The following is a 25,114-nucleotide window of genomic DNA, read 5'->3' as shown; positions in this document are numbered from 1 at the left end:
CCCCGCCTTCTCCTCCCAACCACTGTGTGCTCATTGGTGGACATTCCCCGCCTCCTCCTCCAACCACTGTGTTCTCATTGGTGGACATTCCCCGCCCTTCTCCTCCAACCACTGTGTGCTCATTGGTGGACATTCCCCGCCTCCTCCTCCAACCACTGTGTTCTCATTGGTGGACATTCCCCGCCTCCTCCTCCAACCACTGTGTTCTCATTGGTGGACATTCCCGCCTTCTCCTCCAACCGCTGTGTGCTCATTGGTGGACATTCCCCGCCTTCTCCTCCAACCACTGTGTGCTCATTGGTGGACATTCCCCGCCTCCTCCCCCAACCGCTGTGTTCTCATTGGTGGACATTCCCCGCCTCCTCCTCCAACCACTGTGTTCTCATTGGTGGACATTCCCCGCCCTTCTCCTCCAACCACTGTGTGCTCATTGGTGGACATTCCCCGCCTTCTCCTCCAACCACTGTGTGCTCATTGGTGGACATTCCCCGCCTTCTCCTCCTACCACTGTGTTCTCATTGGTGGACATTTCCCGCCTTCTCCTCCAACCGCTGTGTGCTCATTGGTGGACATTCCCCGCCTTCTCCTCCCAACCACTGTGTGCTCATTGGTGGACATTCCCCGCCTCCTCCTCCAACCACTGTGTGCTCATTGGTGGACATTCCCCGCCTTCTCCTCCCAACCACTGTGTGCTCATTGGTGGACATTCCCCGCCTTCTCCTCCAACCACTGTGTTCTCATTGGTGGACATTTCCCGCCTTCTCCTCCAACCACTGTGTGCTCATTGGTGGACCTTCCCGCCTTCTCCTCCAACCACTGTGTTCTCATTGGTAGACATTCCCCGCCTTCTCCTCCAACCACTGTGTGCTCATTGGTGGACATTCCCCGCCTTCTCCTCCAACCACTGTGTGCTCATTGGTGGACATTCCCCGCCTTCTCCTCCAACCTCTGTGTGCTCATTGGTGGACATTCCCCGCCTTCTCCTCCCAACCACTGTGTGCTCATTGGTGGACATTCCCCGCCTTCTCCTCCAACCTCTGTGTGCTCATTGTATTTGCCCCATTAATTATTCCTCCTATCAGGACAAGTGGGAGGGGTCTAGGACAGGGTCCCTGACGTAAAGGGCGGAGCTCGGAGGGGAAATCTGAAGTCATACAATATACGATGTGGCCCCTCAGGGGGTCCCTGTTCTACACTCAGGAAGCCTCTGTGACTTTAGCACTGCAGCAGTGTTTCCTGGATTAGTGTCACCCTCTTCATTATCATAGATCTGTACCTGGGGGAGCGCCAGCCGTTCACCGTGGGGGCGTGGATCATCAACTCTTTGGCACTGAACCCGTCCTCATGTCCGGAGGAGCTAACCACCACAAACCCGATCTTATGCGGCATCCTGAAGACCTGCAGAGAGAACGAGCCGGGAGGTCACCTTATGGAAAAATCACAGCAATGAAGAGCGACAATTACAATACATATGTAGAGAGAATCTCCCTGCTACGGTGCCCGCCCCCACAACAGTGCCCGATCCCGGTCCTCCCCACCACAGCGCCCGCTCCTCCTCTCCCCCCCCCACCACTGTCCCTGCTCCACCCCCCCCCCCACAGACCACGCTACTCCCCACCACAGTGCCTGTTCCCGCTACTCCCCACCACAGTGCCCGCTCCTCCCCCCCAACAGTGCCTGATCCCGGTCCTCCCCACCACAGACCCCACTCCCCACCGCAGCGCCCGCTCCTCCCCACCGCAGCGCCCGCTCCTCCCCACCGCAGCGCCCGCTCCTCCCCACCGCAGCGCCCGCTCCTCCCCCCCCCACAGACCCCGGTCCTCCCCACCGCAGCGCCCGCTCCTCCTCCCCCCCACCACTGTCCCTGCTCCCCCCCCCCACAGTGCCTGTCCCCGCTCCTTCCCCCCCACAGACCCGGTCCCCGCTCCTCCCCCCCAACAGTGCCTGTCCCCGCTCCTTCCCACCACAGTGCCTGCTCATCCCCCCCAACAGTGCCTGTCCCCGCTCCTCCCCACCACAGACCCCACTCCCCCCCCCCAAAGTGCCTGTCACCGCTGCTTCCCCCCACAGTGCCTGTCCCCGCTCCCCCCCCACAGACCCCGCTCCTCCCCACCACAGTGCCTGTCCCCACTCCTTCCCACCACAGACCCCGCTCCTTCCCACCGCGGTGCAGACCCCGCTCATCCCCCCCAAAGTGCAGACCCTGCTCCTCCCCACCGCATGCGACTTGTGCTCTCAGGATCTTGTAGGGGAACCCTTTGAGTCTGGTATGAATCTTAAAGAGAGAACCCCACTCCAAATGAAAAAAAAAAAAAAATGCGTTCTTTCTCCGGTCTTCTCCTTCTCCCCTCCGGCGACAAGCTCTTCCCCCTTCTCCCCTCCGGCCACAAGCTCTTCTCCCTTCTCCCCTCCGGCCACAAGCTCTTCCCCCTTCTCCCCTCCGGCGACAAGCTCTTCCCCCTTCTCCCCTCCGGCGACAAGCTCTTCCCCCTTCTCCCCTCCGGCGACAAGCTCTTCCCCCTTCTCCCCTCCGGCGACAAGCTCTTCCCCCTTCTCCCCTCCGGCGACAAGCTCTTCCCCCTTCTCCCCTCCGGCGACAAGCTCTTCCCCCTTCTCCCCTCCGGCGACAAGCTCTTCCCCCCCTTCTCCCCTCCGGCGACAAGCTCTTCCCCCCCTTCTCCCCTCCGGCGACAAGCTCTTCCCCCCCTTCTCCCCTCCGGCGACAAGCTCTTCCCCCCCTTCTCCCCTCCGGCGACAAGCTCTTCCCCCCCCTTCTCCCCTCCGGCGACAAGCTCTTCCCCCCCCTTCTCCCCTCCGGCGACAAGCTCTTCCCCCCCCTTCTCCCCTCCGGCGACAAGCTCTTCCCCCCCCTTCTCCCCTCCGGCGACAAGCTCTTCCCCCCCCTTCTCCCCTCCGGCGACAAGCTCTTCCCCCCTTCTCCCCTCCGGCGACAAGCTCTTCCCCCCCCTTCTCCCCTCCGGCGACAAGCTCTTCCCCCCCTTCTCCCCTCCGGCCACAAGCTCTTCCCCCCCTTCTCCCCTCCGGCGACAAGCTCTTCCCCCCCCTTCTCCCCTCCGGCGACAAGCTCTTCCCCCCCCTTCTCCCCTCCGGCGACAAGCTCTTCCCCCCCCTTCTCCCCTCTGGAGACAAGCTCTTCCCCCTTCTCCCCTCCGGCGACAAGCTCTTCCCCCTTCTCCCCTCCGGCGACAAGCTCTTCCCCCTTCTCCCCTCCGGCGACAAGCTCTTCCCCCTTCTCCCCTCCGGCGACAAGCTCTTCCCCCTTCTCCCCTCCGGCGACAAGCTCTTCCCCCTTCTCCCCTCCGGCGACAAGCTCTTCCCCCTTCTCCCCTCCGGCGACAAGCTCTTCCCCCTTCTCCCCTCCGGCGACAAGCTCTTCCCCCTCTCCCCTCCGGCGACAAGCTCTTCCCCCTCTCCCCTCCGGCGACAAGCTCTTCCCCCTTCTCCCCTCCGGCCACAAGCTCTTCCCCCTTCTCCCCTCCGGCCACAAGCTCTTCCCCCTTCTCCCCTCCGGCCACAAGCTCTTCCCCCTTCTCCCCTCCGGCCACAAGCTCTTCCCCCTTCTCCCCTCCGGCCACAAGCTCTTCCCCCTTCTCCCCTCCGGCCACAAGCTCTTCCCCCTTCTCCCCTCCGGCCACAAGCTCTTCCCCCTTCTCCCCTCCGGCCACAAGCTCTTCCCCCTTCTCCCCTCCGGCCACAAGCTCTTCCCCCTTCCGGCGACAAGCTCTTCCCCCTTCTCCCCTCCGGCGACAAGCTCTTCCCCCCCTTCTCCCCTCCCGCGACAAGCTCTTCCCCCTTCTCCCCTCCGGCGACAAGCTCTTCCCCCTTCTCCCCTCCGGCCACAAGCTCTTCCCCCTTCTCCCCTCCGGCCACAAGCTCTTCCCCCTTCTCCCCTCCGGCCACAAGCTCTTCCCCCTTCTCCCCTCCGGCCACAAGCTCTTCCCCCTTCTCCCCTCCGGCGACAAGCTCTTCCCCCTTCTCCCCTCCGGCGACAAGCTCTTCCCCCTTCTCCCCTCCGGCGACAAGCTCTTCCCCCTCTCCCCTCCGGCGACAAGCTCTTCCCCCTTCTCCCCTCCGGCCACAAGCTCTTCCCCCTTCTCCCCTCCGGCCACAAGCTCTTCCCCCTTCTCCCCTCCGGCCACAAGCTCTTCCCCCTTCTCCCCTCCGGCCACAAGCTCTTCCCCCTTCTCCCCTCCGGCCACAAGCTCTTCCCCCTTCTCCCCTCCGGCCACAAGCTCTTCCCCCTCTCCCCTCCGGCGACAAGCTCTTCCCCCTTCTCCCCTCCGGCCACAAGCTCTTCCCCTTCTCCCCTCCCGCCACAAGCTCTTCCCCCTTCTCCCCTCCCGCCACAAGCTCTTCCCCCTTCTCCCCTCCCGCCACAAGCTCTTCCCCCTTCTCCCCTCCCGCCACAAGCTCTTCCCCCTTCTCCCCTCCCGCCACAAGCTCTTCCCCCTTCTCCCCTCCCGCCACAAGCTCTTCCCCCTTCTCCCCTCCGGCCACAAGCTCTTCCCCCTTCTCCCCTCCGGCCACAAGCTCTTCCCCCTTCTCCCCTCCGGCGACAAGCTCTTCCACCTTCTCCCCATGTCCACCACCATGCTTCACAGTTCACCTATGTCCTATACCAGGAGGATCGCCATCCTCTCCTATACAGAAACACCTCCGTCCCTCTTGTACTGGGAGTATCTCCTATACTGGGAAGTAAGGATGAGCTTCGGCGTGTTCGCAAGCCCCACGTGCAGAGCCCGCCAGGAAGTCAGCACTGCGCTAATCACAGGCAGGGAGACATTTCCCGATCTCTGCAGCCGCGCATCAGGACAAAACGTCTCCCTGCCTGATATTAGCGCAGTGCTGACTTCCTGGCGGACTCGGCACGTGAAGCTTGCTCATCCTTACTAGGATCACCTCCTATACTGGGAGGGAGTACCTCCTAGACTGGGAATCACCGCCTAGACTGGGGATTATACTGGGAATATCTTCTATACTGGGATCACCTCCTATACTGGAATACCCCCTATACCGGGAATTATACTGGGAGTACCTCCTATAATGTGATCACCTCCTATACTGGGAATGCCCCCTAGACTGGGATCACCTCCTAGACTGGGATCACCTCCTAGACTGGGATCACCTCCTAGACTGGGAATATCCCCTATGCTGGGATCACCCTCTATACTGGGAATCACCCTCTATACTGGGAATCACCCCCTAGACTGGGAATCACCCCCTAGACTGGGAATCACCCCCTAGACTGGGATCACCTCCTAGACTGGGATCACCTCCTAGACTGGGATCAACTCCTACACTGGGATCACCTCCTACACTGGGATCACCTCCTACACTGGGATCACCTCCTACACTGGGATCACCTCCTACACTGGGATCACCTCCTACACTGGGATCACCTCCTATACTGGGAATACCCCCTATACTGGGAATACCCCCTATACTGGAATCACCTCCTATACTGGAATCACCTCCTATACTGGGATCACCTTCTATACTGGGATCACCTTCTATACTGGGAGTACCTCCTGTACTGGGATCACCTCCTGTACTGGGATCACCTCCTATACTGGGATCACCTCCTATACTGGGATCACCTCCTATACTGGGATCACCTCCTGTACTGGGATCACCCCCTATACTGGGAATACCCCCTATACTGGGAATACCCCCTATACTGGGAATACCTCCTATACTGGGATCACCCCCTATACTGGGAATACCTCCTATACTGGTGTCACCCCCTATACTGGGAATACCCCCTATACTGGGAATACCCCCTATACTGGGAATACCCCCTATACTGGGAATACCCCCTATACTGGGAATACCCCCTATACTGGGAATACCTCCTATACTGGGAATACCTCCTATACTGGGATCACCTCCTATACTGGGAATACCCTCCTATACTGGGAATACCTCCTATACTGGGATCACCTCCTATACTGGGAATACCCTCCTATACTGGGAATACCCTCCTATACTGGGAATACCCTCCTATACTGGGATCACCTCCTATACTGGGAATACCCTCCTATACTGGGAATACCCTCCTATACTGGGAATACCCTCCTATACTGGGATCACCTCCTATACTGGGAATACCCCCTATACTGGGAATACCCTCCTATACTGGGATCACCTCCTAGACTGGGATCACCTCCTATACTGGGATCACCTCCTATACTGGGATCACCTCCTATACTGGGATCACCTCCTATACTGGGATCACCTCCTATACTGGGATCACCTCCTATACTGGGAATACCCTCCTATACTGGGAATACCCTCCTATACTGGGAATACCCTCCTATACTGGGAATACCTCCTATACTGGGATCACCCCCTATACTGGGATCACCTGCTATACTGGGAATACCTCCTATACTGGGATCACCCCCTATACTGGGATCACCTGCTATACTGGGAATACCTGTGTTGATATGATGGGATATTCTGGAAGGTTCTCCACATTCCTCCATAGTAATAATAATAATAGAAGTGATTGCCCCTCCCCCGCTCACCTCAGGCGGTCCCCGGGGCTCCTCTCTCTCTCTCTCCGGTGTCTCTATGGTAGGTATTGGGGGAGGGGGTGCTGTGTGGCGTGTATTGGGGGGGTGTACGGGGCACGTCTCTCTCCTCAGCAGCACACAGCCCCCCCGGTATCTCTTTCCGGTACACACCGGCCCGCCATTCACACCGGGTCTTCTCCCGGAGCCCGAATCTCCATAACCACCGCTTGACAACAACCGCCGGCCGCCGAGGATTCTGGGAGTTGTAGTTCGGAAGCAAAAAGCACCAGAGCGTGCGTACTGAGCGTACCTGACGCACGCCGCGCTCACCAGAGTATGCGTGCTGCGCGCTGAGCTTCTACCTTCGAAATACGCATGCGTGCAAGGTGTACAGGGCGTACAACGTGCCCCAAGGGTGTGTGCGTGCCGTGCGTCCCGCCTCCATGGGTTAGTGCGCATGCGGAATGGGTGTACTCCCTTCTGCTTATCTACAGTAAATGATAGGGGAAGGCAGCGCGCATGCTCCAACCTATACTTCACTGGATACAATGTAACAAGGAGAGGAAATGTTTATGTTATTCCTCTGATATGGGCGGAAGTGTCTCCTCTGAGGAACACATGAAAATATTCAAAGTTAGGAAACTGAGCGGCGCTGAGAAGTATGGAGTGGCGTGCAGGAGCCTGAGAGAGCTGAGAGAGAAGGGGGGCAAGAGGCTGCAGGTATGGGGGGGCAAGAGGCTGCAGGTACAGGAGGGGGGGCAAGAGGCTGCAGGTACAGGAGGGGGGGGGGCAAGAGGCTGCAGGTACAGGAGGGGGGGGCAAGAGGCTGCAGGTACAGGAGGGGGGGGGCAAGAGGCTGCAGGTACAGGAGGGGGGGGGCAAGAGGCTGCAGGTACAGGAGGGGGGGGCAAGAGGCTGCAGGTACAGGAGGGGGGATGGGGGGCAAGAAGCTGCAGGTACAGGGGGGGGGGGCAAGAGGCTGCAGGTACAGGAGGGGGGGGGCAAGAGGCTGCAGGTACAGGAGGGGAGGGGCTTGTGTGTAATATATATATATATATATAAATATGTGTGTGTCAGGGGCGGCCGGTGTTCAAAAATGTTTGGGGGCGCAAAGAAACTGAAAACATTTAAAAAAAAAAAATTTAATTACAGCCACTGTGCCCATCAAATGCCACCACTGTGCCCATCAAACGCAGCAACTGTGCCCATCAAATGCAGCCACTGTGCCCATCAAATGCCACCACTGTGCCCATCAAATGCCACCACTGTGCCCATCAAACGCTGCCACTGTGCCCATCAAACGTAGCTACTGTGCCATCAAACGCCACCACTGTGCCCATCCAGCGTCACCACTGTGCCCATCAAATGCCACCACTGTGCCTATCAAACGCAGCCACTGTGCTCATCAAACGCAGCCACTGTGCCCATCAAACGCCACCACTGTGCCTATCAAACGCCACCACTGTGCCTATCAAACGCCACCACTGTGCCTATCAAACGTAGCCACTGTGCCATCAAACGCTGCCACTGTGCCCATCAAATGCCACCACTGTGCCCATCAAATGCCACCACCGTGCCCATCAAACGCCACCACCGTGCCCATCAAATGTAGCCACTGTGCCCATCAAACGCAGCCACTGTGCCCATCAAATGCCACCACTGTGCCCATCAAATGCCACCACTGTGCCCATCAAATGCCACCACTGTGCCCATCAAACGCAACCACTGTGGCCATCAAACGCCACCACTGTGCCTATCAAACGCAGCCACTGTGCTCATCAAATGCAGCCACTGTGCCCATCAAATGCCACCACTGTGCCTATCAAACGCAGCCACTGTGCTCATCAAATGCAGCCACTGTGCCCATCAAACACAGCCACTGTGCCCATCAAAGCAGCCACTGTGCCCATCAAATGCAGCCACTGTGCCTATCAAACGCCACCACTGTGCCTATCAAATGTAGCCACTGTGCCATCAAACGCTGCCACTGTGCCCATCAAACGCAACCACTGTGCCCATTAAACACCACCACTGTGCCCATCAAGCATCACCACTGTGCCCATCAAAACGCAGCCACTGTGCCCATCAAACGCAACCACTGTGCCCATCAAATGCTGCCAATGTGCCTATCAAATGCTACCACTGTGCCCATTAAATGCCACCACTGTGCCCATCAAATGCCACCACTGTGCCTATCAAACGCAGCCACTGTGCCCATCAAATGCCACCACTGTGCCCATCAAATGCCACCACTGTGCCCATCAAATGCCACCACTGTGCCTATCAAACGCAACCACTGTGGCCATCAAACGCTGACACTGTGCCCATCAAACGTAGCCACTGTGCCCATCAAACGCTGCCACTGTGCCCATCAAACGCCACCACTGTGCCCATCCAGCGTCACCACTGTGCCCATCAAATGCCACCACTGTGCCTATCAAACGCAGCCACTGTGCTCATCAAATGCAGCCACTGTGCCCATCAGAGCAGCCACTGTGCCCATCAGAGCAGCCACTGTGCCCATCAAATGCAGCCACTGTGCCCATCAAACGCCACCACTGTGCCATCAAACGCCACCACTGTGCCCATCCAGCGTCACCACTGTGCCCATCAAATGCCACCACTGTGCCTATCAAACGCAGCCACTGTGCTCATCAAATGCAGCCACTGTGCCCATCAGAGCAGCCACTGTGCCCATCAGAGCAGCCACTGTGCCCATCAAATGCAGCCACTGTGCCCATCAAACGCCACCACTGTGCCATCAAACGCCACCACTGTGCCTATCAAACGTAGCCACTGTGCCATCAAACGCTGCCACTGTGCCCATCAAACGCAACCACTGTGCCCATTAAACACCACCACTGTGCCCATCAAGCATCACCACTGTGCCCATCAAAACGCAGCCACTGTGTCCATCAAATGCCACCACTGTGTCCATCAAATGCCACCACTGTGCCCATCAAATGCCACCACTGTGCCCATCAAATGCTGCCACTGTGCCCATCAAATGCTGCCACTGTGCCCATTAAATGCTGCCAGTGTGCCCATCAAATGCTACCAGTGTGACCCCCACCCGCTCACCATCTGCCCGGCACTTACCCTGTCTTGGTGGGGCAGCGGGTGACGGCGACGAGCGGGGTTCTTCATGTCTCCTGCGGGGGCTGGGCACTTCTCCACACCGTCCTCATCTCCGACTCCTGTCCTCTCGTCCCGTCAGGCGTCCAATAGCGGCGCCTGGTGTTTTAGCCAATCAGGTGACAGGGTAACTAGACCCGGTGCACCTGATTGGCTGAGAGGCGGGTCAGTGTTAGGGAAGCAATGTATTCGCTTCCCTAACACAACACTGAGTAATGCAGTGCGCCCGCTGTTTACCCTTTTGGAAGCATATTGGAGCCTATGGCTCTAATCAGGCGCTTCCGCCAAAACACCACTGCCGCTGTAATTCATATGCCCGGTGCCCGACAAAGGGTCGGGCACATGAATAGGGGCGGCAGCAGGGACCATAGATAGATTCATGCATTGCATGAATCTATGTGAGAGAGCAGGCGAGGGGGCGGCGCTCCTGCGCCATGCCATCAAATGCAGTCACTGTGCCATCAAAACGCAGCTACTGTGCCATCAATTGTCACCACTATGCCATCAAACACAGCCACTGTGCCCCCAATTGTTGCCACTGTGCCCCCAATTGTAGCCACTGTGCCCCCAATTGTCACCACTGTGCCCCCAATTGTCACCACTGTGCCCCCAATTGTCACCACTGTGCCCCCAATTGTCACCACTGTGCCCCCAATTGTCGCCACTGTGCCCCCAATTGTAGCCACTGTGCCCCCAATTGTCGCCACTGTGCCCCCAATTGTCGCCACTGTGCCCCCAATTGTCGCCACTGTGCCCCCAATTGTAGCCACTGTGCCCCCAATTGTCGCCACTGTGCCCCCAATTGTAGCCACTGTGCCCCCAATTGTCGCCACTGTGCCCCCAATTGTCACCACTGTGCCCCCAATTGTCGCCACTGTGCCCCCAATTGTCGCCACTGTGCCCCCAATTGTCGCCACTGTGCCCCCAATTGTAGCCACTGTGCCCCCACTTGTAGCCACCGTGCCCAGTACCCCCCTGGCACTTACCTTTATGGCTTCTACGTCCCTCGATGTCCCTCGTCCCGCCCTCGATGACGCTTCAGCCAATCAGGTTACCTGATTGGCTGAGACGCCTGTCAGTCTTATCCTCGGACGTACGGCCGGTACGTCCCGAGGATGAGCTTCAGGAAGCCGACTACCCCCTGACAGGCACTTCCACACAGCCAGTCAGCTGCCGCTATTCAGCTGACCGGCGCTCAACATCTGGCCAGCTGAATAGTGGGCGGCAGCGGCAAAAATATACAGATTCATACAGTGTACGAATCTGTATATTTTACTGGCTGTGAGCGAGCCAGAGGGGGCGGCGCTCCTGCGTCCCTATGGACGCACCGCCACTGCATATGGAGGATTTACCAAAACTGGAGCGCTCAGAATCTGGTGCAGCTCTGCATGGGAGCCAATCAGCTCCTAACGTCAGCTTCTTCTATTACGCTTTGATAATATAGCAATAAAACCTGGAAGCTGATTGGTTTCTATGCAGAGTTGCCCCAGATTTTGTACTCTCCAGCTGTAGTAAATCTCCCCCTATAATATGTAGAGCCCGGAGTTCCCCTTTATGTGTGATTCCTCATTGCACAGCATTTCCGTAGCGCTATGAAGGGTAATCGGGGTGTTCTTTTTTTTTTTTCTTGCAGCTCCCCCTTAGGAATACCCGGGTGTGTCTGTATGAAGACGGGACGGAGGTGAGCGATGAGGAGTATCTCAGGTCTCTCCCGGATAACACGGAACTCGTCATCCTGACTGCCGATCAGACGTGGAAGGGAAGTAAGTCACGCCAATTCTAAGTCAGTGCTCAACAAATCCAGGGCGACAGGTCGCCATGGCGACTAGAAATAGGGTCCTGGCGACTTGGCTTGGAAGGGGGGTCTTGGCTTTTGTGAGCTGGCGCCATCTGGTGGTGAGCCGTTGGTATTACAAGTTAAGCATTACAAGTTAAACAGCAATTCTAATGTCATTTTTCACTATTTTCACTGCCATCTTCTTCCCTCTAATTAGAACCCCCCAACATTATATATATTTTTTATCCTAACACCCTAGAGAATAAAATGGTGATCGCTGCAATACTTTCTGTCACGCCGTATTTGCTCAGCGGTCTTACAATAGCACTTTTTTGGGAAAAAATTACACTTTTTTTAATTAAAAAATAAGACAACAGTAAAGTTATCGCCATTTTTTTTAATATTATGAAAGATAATGTTACGCCGAGTAAATTCATACCCAACATGTCACGCTTCTAAATTGCGTCCGCTCGTGGAATGCCGACAAACTTTTACCCTTTAAAATCTTCATAGGCAACGTTTAAAAAAATCTACAGGTTGCATGTTTTGAGTTACAGAGGAGGTCTAGGGCTAGAATTATTGCTCTCGCTCTAACGATCGCGGCGATACCTCACATGTGTGGTTTGAACACCGTTTACAAATGCGGGCGCTGCTCACGTATGTGTTCGCTTCTGCGCGCGAGCTCGGCGGGACGGGGCGTGTTTTCTGGCTCCTAACTTTTTGAGCTGGCTCCGAGATTCCAAGCAAATTTGTCAAACCTTGTTCTAAGTGATGTTCATGGGGGGAGGGGAGGGGGGTGTCATCTTCAGGTGTAATGCTGACCAATGAGTTCAGTCGAGCCGGGGGCTCCTGTTTTATAGCTCATTGGCCCATTTTATTTAAAAGAATGTAAAAGTTCCACAAAACTAGAACCCTCCCAGGGGTTTCCACCATCACTACACAACGCGGAACAAATCCACAAAGTGGAACTCTCAGTCAGCAGTGACTGTTTGTCATCCTCGTGTTCCCATCATTAGTAGATAGATAGGGAAGTAGATCATATTTATTTGTTTTATGCTTTTTTTTTGTTTTTATTTATGTTTCCTCTAATGCTTTCTTGCCTAAAATTTTCGAAATTTTGAATTTCCTAATTTTAAATTTCCGAAATTTAGAAATTCGGAAATTGAAAAATTCTGAGATTTCGGAATTAACAAATTTTGTCAAAAGTCGTTAAAAAACGAATTCGGAACTAAATGAATTGCACTTGTCTAAACATTACAAAACTCCTACGAGTAAAACCACAGGAGGCTCCACCACTTTCACACCGGCTCCGTTCGGCTGCTTCCTTATCCAGTTCCCTTATTTTGTGGCTCTGGACCTCCAAAGCTCCCCTAAAGTATGTGACCCCCCTTATACAGATCAGGGTGTGGCCATGTTCTGGGCTATCTCAATGCAAGGGCACTCCTGGGCACTGCCCAGGGGCCCCAGGTACGTGGGGGGGCCCCACAATAATCTGGCATTACATCATACTTGCCAACTGTTCTGGATTTGCTGGGACAGTCATGCTTTTTACTAAACTGTCCCAGGAAGCATCCCGGAACCTATACTGTGCCCTTCTGACCCCCCCCCCCCTGTACTGTGCCCTTCTGACCCCCCCCTGTACTGTGCCCTTCTGACCCCCCCCCCCCTGTAATGTGCCCTTCTGACCCCCCCCCCCCCCCCCCCCCTGTAATGTGCCCTTTGTGTTGACTAGTCTTTGATTTATTGAATGTTTTCCTTTTGTAAAATCGATTTTATTGAAAGTACTATTGAATATATATTTAATTATATCAACTACTTATACTTTATTTCTTGAAAGTAGGTGTGTAAATTGGGGCAAGCTGGTAGGGGCCCCAGTGCATTACTTTGCCCAGGGGCCCATGATGCTATGAAGAAGGCCCTGGCCATGTTATAGCTGGGCATAATAGGTGTGCGCAGCCTTTGGCATTAGGGTGTGCACCTCAAACACGGCTGGATGTGGCACAAGCATACATTTGCCATTCACCCCCCCCTCTTTTCTTTCAAAGCTTAAACACACTCTACCGATCACTCACAATGTTCATTCAGAAAGGGAAGGGGCCGGTAAATGACATATTTACTGGGTCCTTCCCCCACTCATCCTAAAACATCCACAGCAACAACTGGTGGGAGAGGAAGGGAGCCGGGAGTGCTGTGGGGGGGGGAGGAGGCAGAGCCAGGGCGGTAGGGGGAATCTGTTCTGCACAGGGTTATTAGGGCACACCTGGCACACCCTGTGCGCACGCCTATGATGGGCATACTGTCCTGGCTGCCCTTTCTCCAACCCCCAACTGTGCTCTGCCCGCCCATAGTTGGCATGGAGGGTGCACTGTGCATGCATACTCATTCACTTGCTTATTAGCAGCTGGGGGTGGGTGGGCAGTTTCTCATGCACGGTGTTGAATGTGGACAGTTTCTCATGCACGGTGTTGAATGTGGGCAGTTTCTCATGCACGGTGTTGAATGTGGGCAGTTGGTGTAAGGGGGGGGGGGTAGAGTGTGGGCAGTTGGTGTAAGGGGGGGGGGTAGAGTGTGGGCAGTTGGTGTAAGGGGGGGGGGGGTAGAGTGTGGGCATGGTGGAGTGCGGTGTTTAAGCAAATAAAAAGTCACGGTTGACCAGTTGCCCACCACTAATGTGGAGCATGCAGGCAGTGGGGTGCTCACTGAGCCAAGCCCCACCCCCTTTTTGGATAAGGGTGTTGCACTCAGGGCGACTGCGCCCCCCCTTGTCCCGGCCCTATTAATGCAGAGAGAATGATTTGAGAGGTGGTAGGAAGAAATGTAGACCTACGAAATTCTATACCGAGAGTGCTTGTAACCAAGTAAGAGTGGGGGGTGGTAATTCAGGGGAGGTGTAAGATTGGGGGATGGTAACGCGCATAGGTGTGCGCAGTCTATTGCATGAAGGTGTGCCCCTCAAAGCTCAAACTTACACTGATGATCACTCACAATGTTCATTCAGAAAGGGAAGGGGATGGTCAATTACATGTTTACCAACCCCTTCCTCCACTCATCCTAAAACATCCTTGCAGCAACAGCTGGTGGAAGAGGAGAGAAGCCAGTAGCACTGCAGAGGTAAGGAGGGAGCCCGGGTAGTAGGGGGAATGTTCTGTAAAAGGTGATTAGGGCAGGGCTCGACAAAATCCGGGCGCCCGGTCGCAATTACAACAAGAAATTGTGACCTGGCGCCTGGGGAAGCTTAGGCCTGCAGAAGGCCGCAAAGCCGCAGCCTCAATTACCGGCCGGCGCGGGGCACAATCGCGGCGGGCTCGCACCCACCGGTAATTGAGACCACGGCTTTGCGGCCTTCACAAAAGGAAGCTTAGGCCTGCAGAAGGCCGCAAACCGGCGGCCTCAATTACCGGCTGGCCTCAAAAACCCTGGATTAGGGTTTGCCTGGGCACACCTGGCACACCCTGTGCACATGCCCATGGTAAGGCGTTCGTGCGATGTCAAAGGCAGACAGAGGGCCTGAGCCACTCTCAGGTCTCCAGTTTGTGTGTCCCGGGGGAATGAGGCCATTGAGGTTCTACCATTGTACCGGTGATTCCGGTGGAGTAACTTCTATATTCTGACTCTTTCTCCCTTTTCTTTCCTTCCTGGACCCGGAGATGTTTGAATCGAGTCTTATGGGCGATCCGGCTCCGATCGTTCTCACAAATTTTTTCTTTCCTTTTCCCAAAAATATTGTCACAGGCATTGATTGGTTGCTGAATACGTTCTACACAAGTCTGGCCGGTGTCCCCGAAGCGGCCCGGAAGCTCCTATTGGATGAACAGGCTCCCAAGACTCAGAAGATCCTGATTGACTTTGTCCAAAACCTCAACGAAAATATTGCGGCAGAACGCCGCGAGGAAGACGGGCCGTGGTTTGAAGGTCAGTCAATGGCTGATCGGTGAACGATTGAACTCGGGTAGATATAAAGAAAAGAAAGGGCCAAAGGGGGGGGGGGGGGTACCACATCCAAATAGACTGTAAATTGAAAACTTAGGACTTTTGTGGGCGGATTTTAAAAGTACCAGGAAGGAATTAACAAAAATTAAAAAAAATATTATTTTAATACATATTAATATATATATATATATATATTTTACAATAAATCACATTAAAAACAAACAGATTTTGACTCTCCAGAGGAGTCATTCAATAAATAACAATTCCCTATTGATACATACAAGACAACATCGCTCTACGTTTCGCTTGTCGCTTCTTCAGGACTTATTGTCACATATCAAAGAAAAGGGAATCTGTATAGAAAGGGGAAATAACAAAAAAAAAGTTTCTTTCTATACAGATTCCCTTTTCTTTGATATGTGACAATAAGTCCTGAAGAAGCGACAAGCGAAACGTAGAGCGATGTTGTCTTGTATGTATCAATAGGGAATTGTTATTTATTTATTATTTATTATTGAATGACTCCTATGGAGAGTCAAAATCTGTATGTTTTTAATGTGATTTTTTGTTTAAAAAAAAATGATTAATATCTATTAAAATAATAATTTTTTTCAGTTTTTGTTAATTCCTTTCTGGTACCCTTTAACCACTTAAGGACCGCCTCCTGCACATATACGTCGGCAGAATGGCACGGCTGGGCACAAGCACATACCTGTACGTTCTCTTTAAGTGCTTAGCCTTTAACCTCCCGCGACCTGGTCCAAAGCTCTGTGACCGCGGCTGCGGGACCCGCGGACCCGATCGCCACTGCAGTCCCGCGATCGGTCCCCGGAGCTGAAGAACGGGGAGAGGTGAGTGTAAACACTCCTTCCCCGTTCTTCACTGTGGCGCTGTCATTGATCGTCTGTTCCCTGATATAGGGAAGCACGATCAATGATGTCACATGTTCAGCCCCGCCCCCCTACAGTTAGAAACACATATGAGGTCACACCTAACCCCTTCAGCGCCCCCCTGTGGTTAACTCCCAAACTGCAATTGTCATTTTCACAGTAATCAGTGCATTTTTATAGCACGTTTTGCTGTGAAAATGACAATGGTCCCAAAAATGTGTCAAAATTGTCCGATGTGTCCGCCGTAATGTCGCAGTCACGAAAAAAATCGCTGATCGCCGCCATTAGTAGTAAAAAAAAAATTATTAATAAAAATGCAATAAAACTATCCCCTATTTTGTAAACACTATACATTTTGCGCAAACCAATCGATAAACGCTTATTTCGTTTTCTTTTACCGAAAATATGTAGAAGAATACGTATCGGCCCAAACAGAGGAAAAAAATAGTTTTTTTTATATATTTTTGGGGATATTTATTATAGCAAAAAGGAAAAAATATTGCATTTTTTTCAAAATTGTCGCTCTATTTTTGTTTATAGCGCAAAAAATAAAAACCGCAGAGGTGATCAAATACCACCAAAAGAAAGCTCTATTTGTGGGAAAAAAAGGACGCCAATTTTGTTTGGGAGCCACTTCGCACGACCGCGCAATTGTCTGTTAAAGCGACGCAGTGCCGAATCGCAAAAACTGGGTCCTTTACCTGCATTTTGGTCCGGGTCTTAAGTGGTTAAAATCCGCCCACAATGAACTCAGGTAGAGTTGGACTGAATTTATAGAGACCTGTAGGGTGTTTGGAGTAACGTCACCCCCCCCCCCCACTTCCCTCTATAACTGGGTATACATGCCTAGTGATCCATTGGTGATCTGTAGGGATCCATCACTACACACCTAGTTCCTTATCGCCATCTTCTTCTGATGTCATCAGGGGGACACCTGTCTCTTCCGGGTTCTTGACACCTCATTAGAAGGAACAACGGGGTATTGTGTGGGATTATAGTGGTGCCAAAAATAGTAAGAACGACATTATATATAAAACATCACAAAAGGTTAAAAATGTATTCAATAAAAAGTCTGTGTGTGTTATTTATATATATATATATATATACACTGTATATACTCGAATATAAGCCGAGGCACCTAATTTTACCACAAAAAAATAGAAAACTTATTGACTTGAGTATAAGCCTAGTGTGCATGCCTCACTGTGCCCATGTGCATTCCTCACTGTGCCCATGCCTCTCTGTGCCCATGCCTCTCTGTGCCCATGCCTCTCTGTGCCCATGCCTCTCTGTGCCCATGCCTCACTGTGTCCATGCCTCACTGTGTCCATGTGAATGCCTCACTGTGCCCATGCCTCTATGTGCCCATGCCTCATTGTGCCCATGTGCATGCCTCACTGTGCCCATGTGCATGCCTCACTGTACCCATGCCTCACTGTACCCATGCCTCACTGTGTCCATGCCTCACTGTGTCCATGTGCATGCCTCACTGTGCCCATGCCTCACTGTGCCCATGCCTCACTGTGCCCATGCCTCACTGTGCCCATGACTAGACGTTTAACATGGGAGTCTATGGAAGTGGTGCCAGGCTTTGAAAAATCGGTGCTCCCCGGCCGTAGATTCCCCAGAAAACAAACTTTGCACACTTGTAGAAAAAGAGTGGGGCTACATGTGCGCCAAGTTTGGAGTCCAGGGGACGGCCAGTACCGGGTCCACAAAGTCCGGGAGTTCAGGCGCAAAAAGGTGACTCTCGAGTATAAGCCGAGGGGGGCATTTTCAGCACAAAGAAATTTGCTGAAAATCTCGGCTTATACTCGAGTGTATACAGTATATACAGATCATATAATTGATGATTGGTGTTCATGATGTGGATGGTCATAGCGTGGTTTTTTGAACCCAACATGTTTCGCCAGGGTTGGCTTCTTCAGGGTATTTACAGACCACCACTAGTCAAGAGACTAGAGACCAAGTTGGAGTGGAGTCGGATCTCACTGTTTATCTCAATGAAACTGCTTGTAATATAGAAAAAGAAGCTACAAATAATCTCTGTATTTCTGTTTTTATATTTCTCAGGCATAGAGTCTCGGTTTAAGAACAAGTCCAGTTATATGAGGTTCAGATGTGAGAGCCGGATCCGGGGTTACATGAAAGAGGTGAATCTATGTATTGTACAGTGCCTTGAAAAAAGTATTCATACCCCTCTATATACAGTGCCGTGAAAAAGTATTCATACCCCTCTATATACAGTGCCGTGAAAAAGTATTCATACCCCTTGAAATCTCCCCACATTTTCTCAGGTTACAACCAAAAACGTAAATGTATTTTATTGGGATTTTATGTGAGAGACACAAAGTGTCACATAATTGTGAAGTGGAAGGAAAATTATACAAATATGTGAAAAGTGTGGGGGAGGGGGGGCATTTGTATGGCCCCCCCTTTACTCTGATACCCCTAACTAAAATCTAGTGGAACCAATTGCCTTCAGGAGTTCCCTAATTAGAGTCATAGTTACATAGTAGGTGAGGTTGAAAAAAGACACAAGTCCATCAAATGTGTGTGATTATATGTCAGTGTTACATTGTATCTCCCTGGCTGGTAGAGACACCCCCCAAAAAGACTTGTAGAGAAAGGGGGTTCTACAAAGTATTGACTCCGGGGGGGGCGCCATACAAATGCCCCCCCCCTCCCACTTTTCACATATTTATTTGTATCATTTTTCCTTCCACTTCACAATTATGTGACACTTTGTATCTCTCACATAAAATCCCAATAAAATACATTTACATTTTTGGTTGTAACCTGAGAAGATGTGGGGATTTTCAAGGGGTATGAATACTTTTTCAAGGCTCTGTATGTTCCGCTAATGATGTTAGCGTATTTTTAGCACAAATCTAATTTCGATCATTTTTGGGGGGGTCTGTCAGGTAGGCTGTATGGGGCCCCCGTGATTTCTAACCAGCCCTGGCCGTACCTATTTATCATACAGAAGCCAGCTGCACACAGTGTATACCGGGATGATCATTAGCGCCACCTAGCAGGTGTGAGGTGTCTCTGCAGTGTCAATGGAAAATGTTCATGAGCGCTCCTCTGTGTCTATACTCAGACACATTATACGGGGAGGGGCTAGGGTGACCACGTGTCGCGGATTGCCCGCATTTTGCAGGTCTGTCCCGGGCACATTCATTCCAGGACAAAACAGTGCCCCGGAATAAAACTGACACAGCCAACCCCCAGGGCCAAACTGATGCCCCCAAAAAGGCCGCCACATCACCGCTTTACTCACTGACAGTACTTGTCCTGGCCGGAGATGTCTGAAGGAGCACAGTCCCCGCCCCCTGCTTGAGATTGGAGAAATGATAAATCCCGCCTCTTGTGTCCAATCACTGTGCTGTGATTTGTTACAGCACAAGATGATATTTGGGAAGGGCAGGGCCGCCATCAGGGGGTACAGGCAAGTACACCTGTAAGGGGCCCGGAGGTCCCCAGAGCCCCGGATAGCAACCCCCCTTTTTTTATTATTTTTTTATAAAAAAAAAAGAAAAAAAGTTATATTTTTTTATTTGTGTATATATACATATTTTTTTTTTTTTAATTATTATTATTAAAGGGCACATAGGTCCCCAGAGCCTCCGGATGGCAACCCCCCCCCCTTTTTTTATAATTTTTTTTATATATATATTTTTTTTATATACATTTTTTTTTTATTAAAGGGCCCAGAGGTCCCCAAGGGCCACGGATGGCAACCCCCCTTTTTTTATAATTTATTTCATATATATATTTTTCTTTATTTCTTCCGTTTTTTTTTTTGTAAAGGCCCCCCCCCTGCTTCTCAATTTCAGGCGGCAGCACCCCCCCCCCCCCCCCCGGTCTCTGCTCCAGGTGGGCCCATGCCTGAAGCTGTGTAAGGGGCCCCAAAATTCCCTTGTGGAAGGGATGGTGTGCCTGAATGGTAGTTTGGAAATGTGGTCACCCTAGGGGGGGGGGGGGGAATTTCTTGCAAAGATCAGATGATTTCCTAGCAAAGCTCAGACTGTTTTGCCCCCTTCCTCCTCCTCCTCTCCAGGTTCAGAGTTCAGCAGCCACCGTGGGCCCGTCTGCCAGGGAGGAATACGCCGGCCTCATAGGGGCGCTGAACAAGGAGCTGAAAAGTGCCGAGCACAATGGAAGTTACTTCGACAGGACGGAGCACAAGGCCAAACGTCTGTGTACGGAGGAGGGGTGGTTCTCCTGTCAGGTGAGACGCGACCGCCATATTGCTTTGACACCGCGGCGTCGTGCACGGGCCGTCCTTCTGTGAAAAGGAAGTCTATACTGATTTATGTAATTTTTTAAACATTTCTATTTATTTTTTGATCACTTTTATTTCTATTACAAGGAATGTAAACATCCCTTGTAATAGGAATCTATGGTGACAGGTCCTCTTTATGGAGAGAGGCGGGGTCAATAAGACCTTCCCCTCCCCCCACATCTCTCCGCCAGGCTGGAAAGCATGAGATCGAAAAAAAAATCACCAATCTCATGCTGACAGCCGCGATCGTGGCTCTGTTTGCTTCCGAGAACCCGGGCGTGACGTCATAACGTCGCGCCCGGGCCTCTGGCGATCAGAGAGATGACCGGTGACCATCTGGTCACTGGAAATCTCTATCCTCCTCATCTGACCGATTCATTCTCTGTACCAGGGCTGTGGAGTCGGAGTCGGGGGAAATTTTGGGTACCTGGAGTCGGAGTCGGCAAACAATGCACCGACTCCGACTCCTACTAAATTTAGATTGGAATTAAAAAAAAAAAAAGCAAGTTTAAATGTCCCAATTCACAAAAAGTTATAATTAATGACTTCTCTACTGTGAGAATAAAGACCAATGCATGCAGTGCCTCACGTAACCGCAAAACGAACAGGTTAAGTGACCGCGAAGAAGCGCGCTTTTCATGTGCTTCACTATATGGCACGCAACGCACAATTAGGAGCTGCAATACTTCTACTTTCCATAGTGTTGTGTTCTGCTTTTACAGGGAACGCATGTTAGAGAACCAGTAAGTGTCCAAATAAAAAAATTCCAACAGGAGTTTTATAAAGCACTAAAAGAAGTTGAAAAGTACGATCGCTCATCAAAACTTACTGTTGAAGAAGCCAATGCCACCCACCCAAGTCAGTGTCGAAAGATTATTTTCAGCCCTAAAAATAATAAAGTCTGACTTAAAGCGGGGGTTCACCCTTATTAAAAAAAAAAAATATTTTTTTTTTTATTATACCATTACATTCGGCATCGTAGCGCGAGCTACGGTATGCCGGTCTTACATTTTTTATCCCCGTACTCACTGTGCTATGGCTCATTGAAGATTCCGGGGAATGGGCGTTCCTATGGTGAGAGAAGGTGATTGACGGCCGGCCCTGGCGAGTCACGCTTCTCCGGAAATAGCCGAAATAGGCTTGGCTCTTCACGGCGCCTGCGCATAGCCTGTGCGCAGGCGCCGTGAAGAGCCGAGACCTACTCCGGCTGTCTTCGGGGAGCGTGACGTGCCAGAGCCGGCCGTCAATCATCCTCCCTCTCCATAGGCACGCCAATTCCCCGCGGGAGTCGGAATCTTCAATGATCGATAGCACAGTGAGTACGGGGATTAAAAATTTAAGACCGGCATACCGTAGCTCGCGCTACGATGCCGAATGTAATGGTCTAATGATGTCAAGGAGGGTGAACCCCCGCTTTAAGAGCCTCTATGAAAGAGGATCTGGCAGAGGCAATTCTCTTCCTTAGAACTCTACATTGAATTGATTTGCATTTGCTAAGCCTAGAACTACATTTCAAGATTATTATAAACCATTTCTAGGTTTTGCAGATTTTGGTTCATTATAGATAAGCTTTGTTTTTGTTCTAAAACAACCAAATAATGTGGTTTGTATTTTTGAACTGGTAAAGATCCTGTTCCTGATGTTTATGCCTGCTGCTACTATCCAGCCACTTGATTGATTAATATTTTTTTTTTTATAAAACGTTGTTTTCATTGTGTTTGTCTTTTGCTTAAACTGTGCAATACAGTAGACTGTTGGCTTCCCAGCCAGTAGTCCTGTGGTAGTTTGCGTTTCTTTCCCTCAAGGAATGTATAAAATACATTCGCATATTAATACAGAGGAGTCGGAGTCGGAAGTACATAAAACTGAGGAGTCGGAACATTTATCTACCGACTCCACAGCCCTGCTCTGTACCCCCAATGGCACGGGAGTGCCCGGAGAAGCACCAGATGGCGGTGGGAGGGGGAGGGTGGGTCTTGGTTTGAGAGCGTTTTGCAAAACAAGCAAAATGTTATAATAAATTTTGCCTTGATATACAAGCGATGTCTTGATATAAGAGTAGCGTCATGTCACACCTGAGTATAAAAGAGAAGAGAGACTCCTCCTCTAAGTGTAGCAATATGGGTGACATGTAATGAAGGTCCAACATTTAGCAACTTATTGCTACACTTAGAGGCGCCTCTCTTCTCTTTTATACTCTGTAAAAAAACTGCTTTGATATACAAGTGCTTTGGATTACAAGCATGTTTCTGGAAGGAATTTTCCTCGCAATCCGAGGTTTTACTGTATTCATTTTCTTATTTTAGGGAGCGTTTGATGAGAAGAATTGCACTTCCCGGCACTCCATCAATCCGTACAGCAACAAAGAAAGTCGAATTCTTTTCAGCACGTGGAACCTCGACCACGGGTAACGTCACGCGTTTTGTTTTTGTGTCTTTTGGGCTCCTTCAGATGGGGGGTTGCCACTCGCCCTGTGTGCTCAGCCACTGTTTTCTGCGTCCGCATCTGCCTTGGCGCTGTGTGTCAACAGCCCATAGAAGTGGATTCATTGTGACAGCAATAAAAAAAGATATCACCAATGGGACACTATTCCTCCCACTGACACCAATGAGGGGACACTATTCCCCCCACTGACACCAATGACGGGACACTATTCCTCCCACTGACACCAATGAGGGGACACTATTCCCCCCACTGACACCAATGATGGGACACTATTCCTCCCACTGACACCAATGATGGGACACTATTCCTCCAACTAATACCAATGATGGGACACTATTCCCCCCACTGACACCAATGATGGGACACTATTCCTCCCACTGACACCAATGATGGGACACTATTCCCCCCACTGACACCAATGATGGGACACTATTCCTCCCACTGACACCAATGATGAAACACTATTACTCCCACTGATACCAATGATGGGACACTATTCCTCCCACTGACACCAATGATGGGACACTATTCCCCCACTGACACCAATGATGAAACACTATTCCTCCCACTGACACCAATGATGGGACACTATTCCTTCCACTGACACCAATGATGGGACACTATTCCTCCCACTGACACCAATGATGGGACACTATTCCTCCCACTGACACCAATGATGGGACACTATTCCTCCCACTGACACCAATGATGGGACACTATTCCTCCCACTGACACCAATGATGGGACACTATTCCCCCCACTGACACCAATGATGGGACACTATTCCTTCCACTGACACCAATGATGGGACACTATTCCTCCCACTGACACCAATGATGGGACACTATTCCTCCCACTGACACCAATGATGGGACACTATTCCTCCCACTGACACCAATGATGGGACACTATTCCTCCCACTGACACCAATGATGGGACACTATTCCCCCCACTGACACTAATGATGGGACACTATTCCTCCCACTGACACCAATGATGGGACACTATTCCTCCCCACTGACACCAATGATGGGACACTATTCCTCCCACTGACACCAATGATGGGACACTATTCCTCCCACTGACACCAATGATGGGACACTATTCCTTCCACTGACACCAATGATGGGACACTATTCCTCCCACTGACACCAATGATGGGACACTATTCCTCCCACTGACACCAATGATGGGACACTATTCCTCCCACTGACACCAATGATGGGACACTATTCCTCCCCACTGACGGGACACTATTCCTCCCACTGATACCAATAATGGGACACTATTCCTCCCACTGACACCAATGATGGGACACTATTCCCCCCACTGACACCAATGATGGGACACTATTCCTCCCACTGATACCAATGATGGGACACTATTCCTCCCACTGACACCAATGATGGGACACTATTCCTCCCACTGACACCAATGATGGGACACTATTCCCCCCACTGACACCAATGATGGGACACTATTCCTCCCACTGACACCAATGATGGGACACTATTCCTCCCCACTGACACCAATGATGGGACACTATTGCCCCCACTGACACCAATGATGGGACACTATTCCTCCCACTGACACCAATGATGGGACACTATTTTTCCCAGATTTTAGGGCAGATGATAATCCCGTATTATTCATGTCTTGTGTTTTCTCTCCACACTTCAGGATTGAGAAGAGTCGAACGATCTTGCCTTGCTTGGTGGAAGCCGTGAAGGAAAGTGACGGGAGACGGGTCAACCATCAATATTTTTTTGACCTTTTATTTACCACAAAGAACCTCAAACTGGTCCACATCGCCTGTCATAAGAAAACCGCGCACAGCCTGTCCTGTGATAGGTCCAAGATCTACGCCAATCAGAGGAGACCCCGAAATAAGAGACCTCTGAGCCAAGTATCGTGATGGGATTTGGGGGCTTTACTTTTATCATGGCAGCTTTCTATAGAAGGAGAACACACTGATGTTTAATCACCGACTGATTTTATCTCATTTATTACAAAATATGTATTTTATTTTTATTTTACAGCCATGAAATCTCCTGTGCACCGATTGGTTTATTTATTTCAAATAAAAATGCAGCTTTTGTATTTTCCCAACGTC

The 25,114-nt window shown here is 51.5% G+C and overlaps 2 protein-coding genes across 4 annotated transcripts in view; one reads left to right on the top strand and one right to left on the bottom strand.

The window, feature by feature from the left end:
- The window catches only part of CEP104 (centrosomal protein 104), a 93,660-nt gene extending 86,835 nt beyond the window's left edge, over positions 1-6,825 (bottom strand). For both annotated transcript variants that reach the window (XM_040326557.1, XM_040326559.1), the window contains exons 1-2: positions 6,549-6,825; positions 1,277-1,398 (exon numbers count right to left, since the gene is read on the bottom strand). In XM_040326557.1, the coding sequence (XP_040182491.1) occupies positions 1,277-1,389 (113 nt within the window). In that variant the 5' untranslated portion in view covers positions 1,390-1,398; positions 6,549-6,825. The remainder of the gene's footprint in view (positions 1-1,276; positions 1,399-6,548) is intronic.
- Positions 6,826-7,022: 197 nt separating this feature from the next.
- Positions 7,023-25,114, top strand: DFFB (DNA fragmentation factor subunit beta). 2 transcript variants are annotated; one of them, XM_040326554.1, is made up of 7 exons: positions 7,024-7,256; positions 11,305-11,434; positions 15,181-15,360; positions 18,342-18,421; positions 20,332-20,502; positions 22,863-22,963; positions 24,682-25,114. In XM_040326554.1, the coding sequence occupies exons 1-7, from the start codon at positions 7,056-7,058 to the stop codon at positions 24,914-24,916; spliced, it is 1,098 nt and encodes a 365-aa protein (XP_040182488.1). In that variant the 5' UTR covers positions 7,024-7,055; the 3' UTR covers positions 24,917-25,114. The 2 variants fall into 2 exon arrangements, with proteins under 2 accessions (XP_040182489.1, XP_040182488.1); XM_040326555.1 differs by lacking the exon at positions 20,332-20,502 and having other exon boundaries at positions 7,023-7,256.

The sequence above is a fragment of the Rana temporaria genome, chromosome 10 (assembly GCF_905171775.1).
Source record: "Rana temporaria chromosome 10, aRanTem1.1, whole genome shotgun sequence".
NCBI lineage: Eukaryota > Metazoa > Chordata > Amphibia > Anura > Ranidae > Rana > Rana temporaria.
This window is presented reverse-complemented; position numbering and strand designations above follow the sequence as displayed.